The 12500-nt window shown below is 49.0% G+C and overlaps 1 protein-coding gene across 1 annotated transcript in view; it reads right to left on the reverse strand.

Moving 5' to 3' along the window:
- plxna4 (plexin A4) overlaps positions 1-12500 on the reverse strand; it is a 260400-nt gene that overhangs the window by 94274 nt on the left and 153626 nt on the right. The window contains 1 exon segment of the mRNA XM_048268791.1: positions 5736-5836. Coding sequence (XP_048124748.1) covers positions 5736-5836 — 101 coding nt within the window.

A 12500-nucleotide genomic window follows, 5' to 3' on the forward strand; every position in this document is an offset into this window, starting at 1 on the left:
AATGCATTGTTAATTCAGTGTGTCATAGTATACCACCTTACCTAACCACATAATACACACACACACACATGCACACACATATGCACAGACAGATACAGACACACACACACACATACACAGACAGACACACACACACACGCTTGGTCTATGGTGTGAGCATTGTGACTACTAGGCCTATAGTCTGAAGGTCAAAGATAAGTGACTGGAGACTGGGGCACAGATAATGCATTGTTAATTCAGTGTGTCATAGTATACCACCTTACCTAACCACATAATACACACACACACACACACACTATCCAATACACACACACACACATGCACACACACATATGCACAGACAGATACAGACACACACACACACAGACACACGCACACACACACACACACTATCCAATACACACACAGACACACACACACACACACACACTATCAATACACACACACACACACACACACACTATCCAATACACACACACACACACTATCCAATACACACACACACACACACTATCCAATACACACACACACACACACACAGACACTATCAAATACATATATACATACACACTTCCAAATGTGTGCACCCACGCACACACGCACACGCACACACACACGCACACACACACTACAATGCAGACCTTTGCGGCTCCCCAAACAACTTCCACCCTTCATTGTTGTCGTCTGTTGCTTTGTTTGCTGCAACCCGACCCCTCCGCACCACGCACGCCCGCCAAGAGAAGCCCCAGCAGTCAGGCCATTGGAGCTGTGTGCTCATTAAAACTGCAACACACACACTATTACCGCAGTCATTCTGCCATTAGCACTCGCCCACAATCCCCTGCTCAGCCACTCAAGGTCATGACCTTGGGTAACCTGGTGTATTCTCAGGATTTTGACCAGAGGCTGAAAGTGGAGGGGGGGTGGTTCTGTAATGTGCATTCTATAGGTCCAAAAAACTGCAGTGAGAAATCAATAGTGTATTAACTGCAGCACTCAATAGCCCCCCAGTTGTTCCCTGTGGCGAAGGGGTCTCAGAGGACGAGTTCGTAGCCTGGGAGAGTCTTGCTCTCCTCTCCTCTCTCCTCCTCTCCTCTCCTCTCTCCTCCTCTCCTCTCCTCTCCTCTCTCCTCCTCTCGTCTCGTCTCCTCTCCTCTCCTAACCACCACTTTTCACCTCGCCAGGGCTGATCGATAGGCAGATGGACAAGATGGCCGACAGAGGCTTACATCTCAATCTCCATGTAAAACCAGGTGGTGCAGTCGGAGAGCGCCCGCAGCACTGTGTGATGGGGAGGGAGCGCTGCAGGGGAGGGGAGTGCTCTGATTCATGGGGATTGGTATTGGATTGCTTAATATAAGGGCCAGATTGTACTCTGAGCTGTTCGGGCCAGCCACTTCAGCAGGGTGGCATTATTTCAGCCATTGAGCATCGGGCGTTGGGAGACGACGTCGTCGTCTTCAGACAGTTTAAAGCCCCGTCTTTGTGTCCGGCGAGAAACGCAGGCGTTTTAAGTGTGCCAGGAAATTTCATAGCATTAACTTAACACCAGACACCATAACAAAACCGCCATGCTGTAAGCTTGGCCCTCTCACTCGGTCTGCTTTGCTCGCCATCTCCCTCCACACACACACATACAGTACACCCTCTCACACACACATCGACACACACATACACACACACATATACACACTCTCACAAGTAGATGGGTTTAAATTGAAAATGCCTGGCACGTCCAACTAGACACTTTCGCCGGCTTTTATTGGCATCCTTTAATGTGTGAAACCTCTCGGCGAGGTCCTGGGAGCTTGAAGTAAACGATTGCCGTGACAGCGGCATATATCTCCTACTCTACAGACTTGGCCATATTGATCTGTTGCACAGTACGTTTCCGCCCATCTTTGCAGAAAAACACACACACACACACACACACACACACACACACACACACACACACACACACACACACAATCAAAATAACAACAACAGCACCAACACAACAAGAGAAAACTAGAAGTTGGGGGGGCCACTGGAGCTGGGGTAGCAACGGGGGTGCAGGGGGGTGGAGGTTATCAGCCCTGTGTTTTTAATCCGCTTTAAGCCGTGAACGGGCGGATTACAGCAGACAAACAAGTGGGCTGGTGGAGATGGAGGAGGAGGAAGGAAGTAGGGAGCAGGGAGGGCAGGCGATGCCCAGAGAGGGAGCTCCTTCCCAGGGCCGGCGTTGGGTTACGGCTGGCTCTCTCTCTCTCTCTCTCTCTCTCTCTCTCTCTCTCTCTCTCTCTCTCTCTCTCTCTCTTTCTCTCTCTTTCACTCTTTCTCCAGCATTCAGGGGACTTTCAGTGGGAAAGGTAAATCAATGATCAAGATCAGGGGCGATCAATCAGGCCAGGGGCAGAGGGGCCGGATTGGGTTGCCTGTGTTCGGTTGGGCCAGGCAGGGGGCCATGAGAAAAGAGGGGGAGACAGACAGAAAGAGAGAGAGAGAGAGAGAGAGAGAGAGAGAGACAGACAGAGAGAGAGAGAGAAAAACGGGAAATAGATTGAGAGGGAAAAAAGTGTAGAGAAACATACTAGTAGACAGGGGGAGCAAGAGAGTAGAAGAAAAGAGACTAAATGAGTTGGACTGGAAGAGGGAAAAGGGGAGAGAAATGAAGTCTGACACAAATAGAGGTGTTTCTGATCAATGTTTTTTTTTAAAACATAGCCTGCTGACCAACAACACTGCCATGACTGTGCTGACACTGAAATTGAGAGAACCAGCTAAGAAAATGACATTTTACAATCAGGTGATAAAACATCAGGCATGAATGAATGGATATTCACACAAAGTTTCTTTTAGAGCCTTTGTGCTTCATACCCATCACAAATTCTCAATAAACAGACTCAATACTCAATACTAGGCCAGCCAGAGTCAACACTGGAAGCCCATCTGAGGTGGAGCCCAGTGCTGGCCGTGTCCTGGCCGTGTGCTTTCCAGAGAATGGCTTTTCTGGCCCATAATCCTCAGCAGAACCTGCAGTGCGGTACAAAAGCCTGCTCCGCCACCTGAGGCTAAGTAGGAAATCGCCGCTAGTTTCTTTCTCTCTCTCTCTCTCTCTTTTTCTCTTCTTCCCTATCTCCCTCCTTCTCTCTCTCTCACTTTTCTCCTGTACCCTTGACACTAATTCTCCAGCAGAGCAAGACAGGAGGTTGGCAGCAGGAGCCAAGACGCAGGGAGGGAGTGAGAGAAAGAAGCCCAGAGAGAGAGAGAGAGAGAGAGAGAGAGAGAGAGAGAGAGAGAGAGAGAGAGAAGGAGAGACAGAAGAAGAGAGAGATAGACGGAAGGGAGAAAGAGAGGAGAGGAGAAAGAGAGCTGATTTTATCTGGCCTGGCTCTGACAGGACAATCTGCAGCCACAAATGAGCTCTTCCTTTAAGGACGACCAGGTCATTAGCTCCCTGGCTACAGGGAGAGGAGAGAGGAGGCAGGAGATGCAGGAGGGAGGGTAGGAGGGGGGGAGGGGGCAGCCACTGAGGCTTCCAACGCTATAAACACCTGCTGCTATTTACATAATTAAGCAGCACGTCTCACAACCCGGGGTGGAAGGAAGAACAGGAGACAAAAACATCTCAATGAGGGGCAGCTCTGCTGATACATATGGAACAATGATGGAGGGAAACGCTCAATTATGCATGGAGGAGTGTGGTGGAAAATGCAACGTTAGGACCGGCATCTATCTGCAGGGGCCGGGCCAGGCAGGGCAGGGCTTGGCATTGTGGCGTCAGAGGGCACAGGAGACAGGGCAGTACTCAGCACTGAAGATGCTGCACAGCCTGTCATAGAGCTCTGCTACATGCACTAGCTATAAGAGGAACTGTGTTCTTAACTGTTTAATCTCCCTTTTCATCTTCTTTCTTCATTCTTCTCTCTCTCTTTTTCTCTCTCCCCATGTGTGTCTCACAGGCACGTGGCACGTAGTGTGGCTACAGTGGCCCAGGAAGGACACTCTGGTCAGTGACCTTAAGCGGTAGAAGTGCAAACACCAAACTCATGTCCCTCTCTCTCCACTAATGCACTCCTCCCTGGCCCTATGAGACCCATATTCACCAAACTCAACACTCTCTCTCTCTCTTTTTTCTTCTTCTCTCTCTCTCTCTTTCTGACTCTCCGGCTCTCCATACCTCCTTCCACCCTCTCTCCCTCCCCCTTTTTTCTTCTCAGCTGCACTTAAGTGGGTTTTAGCACTTGAGCTTTGGCACGTCAGGGTGGACATGTTGCCTGGATTGCTCTGACCTTCACTGGCCCTGCAGTGGCTCTGTGGGGTCAGAAGAAGGTGGAGAAAAGAGAGAAAGAGAGAAAGAGAGAAAGAGAGAAAGAGAGAGAGAGAGAGAGAGAGAGAGAGAGAGAGAGAGGAAGTGGAGGGCCTGTAGCAGGCGTCTCTAAGGCAGGGAATGGACTGTACGGAGAACGGTGAGAGAGAGAGAGAGAGAGAGAGAGAGAGAGAGAGAGAGAGAGAGAGAGAGAGAGAGAGAGAGAGGTGAAGTGGAGGGCCTGTAGCAGGCGTTCTAAGGCAGGGAATGGACTGTACGGAGAACGGTGAGAGAGAGAGAGAGAGAGAGAGAGAGAGAGAGAGAGAGAAGAGGCTCAGGAGGGAAGGTATCTAATGGGAACCTTGATCCTCGAGGGGAGCAGGGAGAGGGACGAGAATCCAATTTCCAATTTACAGGCAAGTGGTGAGATTTGCCAGGGGCCCTAGGAGGGGTGTGGGGTGTGTGTGTGTGTGTGTGTGAGGGGGGTGCCCGTTGCTACCTGCAATTCCAATCTCAGGGAAGGGAGGGGATTTGAGAAGCTGTGGGTCTGTGTGTGTGTGTGTGTGTGTGTGTGTGTGTGTGTGTGTGTGTGTGTGTGTGTGTGTGTGAGAGAGAGAGAGAGAGAGAGAGAGAGAGAGAAAGAGAGAGAGAGAGAAAGAAAGAGAGCATATGTGTGTGTATATGTTGCAGTCATTATTACACATGAGCAAAGTATGGTTAAGTGTGAGCAATGTGGTGTCTTCAGGGGGCTTTTGCCAGGCAAACAGGTCAGTGGCTTCAATAGACTCTGGTACAGTAAATGAAAGCAATTAATGCCAGTGGTTGGTGTGTGTGTGTCTGTGTGTGTGTGTGTGTGTGTGTGTGTGTGTGTGTGTATACAGTATTATGTCTCCACCTGATTCCTCAAGGCCCCCTGGCACCCAGCCCGACCAGCGTGATCCAACCTGTGGGGGCTGCAGGAGTGAAGCCGACTGAACCAGCCCTGGCAGGACACACACCGAGTGCCCCCCAGCCCCCCACCTGGAGCGGTAGCCGTGCACACTCCACTGACCAAGCTGCTCTGCTGAGACCAGCTGTGTGGGCCTCCCTGTGCCGCCCAATCCATCACCTCCTCTGTCCTCTGCCTGCACCTGTGACTGTGCTGATACTCATGTGTCTGAATTCAATTTGCTTCCAGCTGAGTCACCTACAGATGTGGATGTCCAGTTCTACTCTGTGACTTAACTTACATTCCAGTAATCCTCAGAGTAATCACCAGTGCATGTGGATACCTTAGCATCTACCCATAAACTTCAAACAGGTTTCAAACCACCACCCAAGTGAAATCGATAAGCACTGAAGGAATCTATGAATTGCAATGATGTTTGACATCCTGGCATCGCAGCATGTTTGTGTGTGCTTGTGGTCAGTAGTCTGGGTGCTCTAAGAGCTTCGAGGTACTTACGTGTTGTGAAGGACACACCAACCACAATGGGGGTCTCCGGAGCCCAGGCACTCACTGCAGCTGGAGTACTGCTCACACGCCTCCACTGGCACCCGCGTCAGCTGAGGGAGGCAAAGAGAAAGAGACATTAGTGAAAGGCATTGTGGGAGTTGTAGTTCAATATGAGCAGTGAGCGGCATGCATCGAATTGCCGTTGTTGTTTGTTTTTAATGAAAGAGTGACCCTGGAGGACCCTTGTGCCATTACAGGGAACAAAGTCATGCCCAATCTGAGAGAACAGTCAGTGAAAGGCATTCTGGGAGATGTAGTTATATGTGAGCAGTGAGTGGCATGAATCGAATTGTTGTTGTTTGTTTTTAATGAAAGAGTGAACCTGGAGGACCCCTGCCCCATTACAGAGAACAAACTCATGGCCAATCTGAGATAATAGGTTGGCAGCCCTTGCAGTGCTCTGATAGAGCGGTTGCCAGAGCCAGAGTTCAGAGAGGAACACAGTCCAGGCCTTCCAGCCTCCCACAGCTTCCCATCAAAAGGCTGGAACAGGCTACCTTCCTAGTCTGTCAAATGAATTGAACTAATGAAGGGGGGAGATGAAAGAGAGAGAGAGAGAGATAGTGTGTGTGTGTGTGTGTGTGAGAGAGAGAGAGAGAGAGAGAGAGAGAGAGAGAGAGAGAGAGAGAGACTGAGAGAAGGACAGTCGCTTTAGGCTAGAAGTGACTGGACGATATCCAGCTCTGGGATTTAGAGATTGAGAGTATGAATGGAGCGGAGATAATGGGGTGAAATCCACCCATGTTTGCCGTAGCAGTTGCTGCTGAAACCATTGCTTTAGAGGGGATCCGAGATAAAAGCGACAGGTAAGCTAAACTGTTCACTGCACGCCTTGCGCTTGAGAATTCTGTCTGAAGTCCGAAGTTCAGTTTGACTGGCAAAACTTTAGCCGAGCTTTTTTTTGAGGAATCACAGTGGCACAGAAGCACTGAACTCGGAGCACTGTGTCCATCTGTGTCCATCTCTCTGTGTGAACACAGCGGCCCGGCCACCTCTGCCTGACAGCCCCATCTGTCTGCAGGAGGCCCCTTGGTCAACAGCCCAAAATATAGATATAATAATCCCCACCGGGACCCGGAGTCCTGCACCCTGCCGTCTCCATGGAGACTGCCGGCCAGCGCTGCCCCTTCGCTTTCATCCGCCACTTTTTGATTAATGACCCTTCACTGGAGGATGACTGCTGTCAATCACAGCCGATTGGCCGCGGCAACGGATCAGTCAAGAAGGCGGCCGGATTGGGAGAGGAGGCGGCCGAAGGGGAGGGGAGAGGAGGAGAGGAGAGGAGGAGACGAACGATGTTGTTATGGAGTCGGTGGTGCCAGGCTGGACATCAAGTGGACGGTGACGGTGCCCAGGCTCTTCTATTTCTATTCTATCTGGGCGCGGGGCTGTCAGACACGTGACGCTTTGATGGGCAGACAGAGACGAACAGTGTCTACCTCCTACTAAATAAGAGCCATCTGATCCAGCTCTCGTCCCGCGAGACGCCGTGAGTCTCGATATTTTAAAAAGTTCAATCTTGTTTGGGTGACACTTCACATACATCAGCCGCCGGCGTTTACTACTCTGGCGAGACAGAGACAGAGGGGGCATTTTTTTCCGAACTTTTCGACTCCTCAGAAACATCCGCACTGCCATCCACTGAAATGACTCACACGGAATTCCGGTGATGATACATCTAACAGCAATTTACTGGTTAATGGAAGATTAGCGCTGAAAAGACTGAGAAGACTGAGATATAAAGGAAGTCATCATCCATCTTTCACACACAATTCCTCTCTCCCACGGCTTGCAAGAGCCTGTTCTAAACCCCTTATTACCAATAATGCATCACCATCTCTATCCTATACATAGAACATAATAAGAGTTGCAAGTTAGCATATGTGAATTAGCATTTGATTTGACCTCTACATTACAAAAAGAAGCAGTTGAGGCTAAAGGCTCACCGGGTGATATATCATCTCTATATTTGCACTGAAGCATGTCACTTTCCATCCATTATCTCATTCATACTTGCAGGGTGTGACGCCCAGGGCCCTGAAGTGAGTTTTATATAACCTCTGTTATTTCAAGCAGCTATTACACACCTTTAAAAGAAGCACTCGGGCTGTGCTCCGCAAGGAGAAGTGCCGTGTAATGGTTGTAATTGTCTGACCTTACCGAGCGCAGCTCAAGGATATGCAATTTCCTAAGACCAGGATACCTCTCTGTGTCAAATATAATGCCCACTTTTCTGTGGCCAAGTAGACAAGTCTGTTCTTCGCGAGTTTCCGTGGAAGCGGAAGTGAGAAATATGAGTGACTCATTTAAGTATCATCCGACAAAAAAAAAAAACAAAAAAAAACAAACCCACACGCTTCAAGAGATTTAATGACCTTAGAATCTTCAGAGACTTTATGAGAGGAGAACAAATAGAGACGAGGGAGTCTGATATGCTGAGATGCTCAGTGGAGAAGTACTGGACAGGAGAGGTGCTGTTAAAACACGAGAGGGATGGACACAGAGGAGAACTGGAGAGAAAATGAGCAGACAGACATGGACAGACACACACACACACACACACATACCGCGGTATGTGGCTCAAAGGGGCAAAAAATGAGGGGAGAGAGGGGATGAGGATGGCAGCTGAGCCTATCTTCACAAGAGAGAGAGAGAGAGAGAGAGAGAGAGAGAGAGAGAGAGAGAAAGCCATTACTCCAGAGCTAGAGATCCAGGGCTTGATTGATATCAGGGGCTCTGCTCTGTGCGTCAAAGCTCTCAATTTCAGTGTAGTGCATGTCTATGTGTACCAATGTCAGTGTAGTGCGTGTCTATGTGTACCAATTCATTTGTATGAGCACGGGGCAAACCTGGGCCTTCGTCAGGCCATTTCACACTGCTTAAGTATTAAATGACAAAAATCTGCACGTGCTATTTACAGCAACCTCGCTTCCATCAAAATCTCATTTTCAGAATCCAAATGGCTTCACGACAACATGAAAGCACATACATAAATCATGCAAGAGCAACATACAACATAAATTAACCTTTAACAAAAATAAATAATGTTCCCAATCAGAACTAGTGTGCCATGTGGTAATATTATTCTAATGCCATTCCTCTTTTTAGATAAGGAGCAGAGGGTCCCCCAGTGAAAGGTTCCTCTGTGGCACAGCGACCTTTCAGCATTCAGAGATGAGGTTGTTGCTGCTGTGTTTGGTTTTGTTGGGTTGTTTGTTTGTTTTTTTCCCCTTTTCCCGACTGCACGCTTGCTCTGGGCCAATGGCGTGTCATCGCTTTATCATCGACGGAATAAAGTGCCATGAAATCAGGGGTTCAAAGGGGAAAGCCATCACACAGCGACGTCGCAGGGAAATCAATCAGAGGCCAGTGTATGAGTGTGTGTGTGTGCGTGTGTGTGTGTGTGTGGCGGGGTACAGTCCTCAATCTGCACACATGCCACAAACACACACAACTACACACACACACACACACACACACACACACACACACACACACACACACACACACACACACACACACACACACACACACACACACATCTAACTCAATCTCAGCCCCGATCTATCATACAAAGACAGGCCTCTCACACAGCGACGTGAGCCAAATGTAGAGAGAGAGAGAGAGAGTGAGTGAGAACGAGAGTGAGAAAAACAGAGAGAGAGAGAGATCCAGGCAGATGGAAGAGAGAAAAGGAGAAAAAGAGGAATGAGGAGAGGGAGAAAGAAAGAGAGATAGACAGAGAGAGAGAGAAGAGAGAGAGAGAGAGAGAGAGAGAGAATAGCCATTTCAAATCTATAACACTCCCCCACCGTAGGAGGCAGCGAGCGTCTGTGTTCGGCTCCTGATGGCCGACCCCTGCGCCATTCATCCAGCCATGAGCCTGCAGAACATGGCAGAGACAGCACAGCACAGCACACGCTCTATTTATAGAGCCACAGGAGTTGCCTGCTCCACCACACAGCATCTACATCTCTAGTCCTCCCTATACACACCATTCACCACTCATGCTCCGTGTGTGTGTGTGTGAGTGTGTGTGTGTCTGTGTGTGTGTGTGTGTGTGTGTGTGTGTGTGTGTGTGTGTGTGTGTGTGCGTGTGTGTCTGTGTGTCTGTGTGTGTGTGTGTGTGTGTGTGTGTGTGTGTGTGTGTGTGTGTGTGTGTACGTGTGTGTGTGTGTGTGTGTGTCTGTGTGTGTTTGCATGTCTGCGCGTCTGTGAATAAAACATGCATTCAGTGCTATTCTCTGGAGCAATCCCGATGATATGTGGCTGTGTGGTTCTCGGTATGCCTGTGCTATAAGAGTCTTTAATAATCCTAGAAAGACAGACAGAGAGGGAGGGGGAAAAGAGAGAAACAGGGGGAGGAAAGGAATAAAAAGAGAGAAAGGTACTGGTCCTGCATTTCCAATGCTGTGATGTCGGGGTTTGGTTGTCACAACAGAAGCATCTTGCATAACCTCAGCAACCAAGGCAGTCCAGGGGACCACTGAGCACATGGATAATGCATAGCAACACTAACAGAGCTACTCTCTCCTGTAAACAAACACTAGGGATAGCCTACAACACTGATGGACAGACACAATTTTCCCTCTTTGTGAGCTAAAGAAGAGCTGAGGCAACAACAAAACATCAGGCAAAAAAATGTGCATTGTGTTGCCAGAGAAAGAATAGCTGTTCTTGTTCTTGGGCTGTTCACCTTACGTTTGAATGGCCGTACATGAGAATGTGAGGAAAATGTGACTTATTTGAATAGTTTCCCTTTTTTCTGCTTCTACTCTGTTACCCCAATCTCTCTCTCTCTCTTTCTCTCTCTCTCGGTGTCCCTCCTCTCCTTCCCTCTGGCATATAAGCATGTTTAGCATGTCTACGGCTGGCAGCTGTTGAGCTCATCCGCCTGCTTCCCCTTTCAAAGCCTTGTCCATTTACAGAGGGGAGTACATTAACACCAGCCTGGGCAAGAAGGGAGGAGAGGGGGGGAAGTGGGGGGTTGTTTCAGAGGGGGAGATGGATGTGGGGCTGGGGCTGGGGGTGGGGTTGGGTGGAGGGGGTAAGATGGATGGGGTCTGGGGCAGCTCTCTCCCCCTCTGCTGCTGCCCCTCCTGAGCACTGGAGGGAGGAGTGGAGCAGGCAGGACTCCCATTACTCCAGTAAATCCATTAGATTATTAGTCATCTCTGGCTCTCGCGCTGGTCGAGGGGGATAACAAGGCATGCTAATGAAGGGGCTTGATGAACGACAGGGCCACGATGATGAATGCACCTGCTAAAAGCAGTTTGGTTGAACTGCGTGTGTAAGTGTGTGCGGGTGAGTATGTGCATGTGCATGTGTGTGTGTGTGTGTGTGAGAAACAGAGAGAGATAACATATGTGCTTTTCTTAGCATGCCTTCATGCTAAATTTTATTTTTAAAATGTTTGTTTTTGTATTTGTGCTTCCTGAGGAACTGCAGATGAACTCTGGTGCATCAAATGGTTACATGTATGTTTTAATTGCACACTGTCCCTTACAAATAAATTGAATTGAATTAAATAAATCCCGTGCTAAATGAACCTGTCTGAAACAGAGGGTGTGTGCATTAGCCTGTGGATATGTATTAGCATGCACACATACACCATGCAAACCTTCAAGTCGTGTCGCCGGGCCACAATTTGTCCTCATAAAAACGAACATGCTCGAGTTCAGGTCCTTGCGCACACCAGACCGTAACGATCCGCGCAGGTCGTCGCTGACACACTCAGCCCCTTCTCTCCAAATCCCCCCGGCTTACTGCTACCGGGGGCTCGGCAATAACCCTGCCCTGCCGATTTATCATTTATTAAACCTTGGATGGAGTTTTATTATGGAGTCTAATCCGCCCAGCTCATCTCTATTCCTGCGCTCGGGCCCTGGCCGTAATTAACAGAGTGCGCGGGAGACCGAGAGTTTGTCACCTGCAGCCAAAAAGCTCTCAAATCTCGGGCAGTCAAATTAAAGTCGGACGCCGCCAGTGCCGCCACCACCGACGAGCTGCTGGCGGCTGTGTCATATTGCTTTATCTGAGTGCTTCACTCTGAATGTTTTTTTCTGTCTCTCTATTTCTCTCTCTCTCTCTCTGCTTCTTTTACTTTTCAATCTGAGATGTGTTTCAATCAATAGCCTCGCTATTGTCAGACGGGGCCTGACAGCGGATCAAGGCATTAAAGTAGACCTGAGGAAAGAAAAGCCCTTGTGACAAGGTAAAGAAGAAAAAGTGTGTGTTTGTGTATGCGTCTGTGTGTGTGTGTGTGTGTGTGTGTATGTGTGTGTGCAATTATTCATTCAGACATTTAAAATGCCAAAGCCTCTTATCTGCTGCCCGGTGTTGTGTTTGCGTGAGAAGTCGTGAGGTTTGGTCAGACGCGACGACATTAGGACTCAGCTGCAGAACAGTGGCAAACCATAAGCACGGCAAACATCATCCCTGCACCTCAGCCAATCACTGCTCTCCTCTCCATCACTCTTTATCTCCCTGTCTGACATGGCCTGCACCCTGAAGCCAACAATCCAATTCCACAGTAAAACAACACACACACAGTAAAACATGCACAGATGCGCACACACACACACACACACACACACACAAATACGCACATACACACAGCTATGCACACACATAAACAGTGCATAGCTGTGCAACCACATGGACACACACTCAAGCCACAAACAAACACACAAGTGCAAACACATGCATCACAAG

Source organism: Alosa alosa, chromosome 17 (genome assembly GCF_017589495.1).
Source record: "Alosa alosa isolate M-15738 ecotype Scorff River chromosome 17, AALO_Geno_1.1, whole genome shotgun sequence".
Taxonomy (NCBI): Eukaryota; Metazoa; Chordata; class Actinopteri; order Clupeiformes; family Clupeidae; genus Alosa; species Alosa alosa.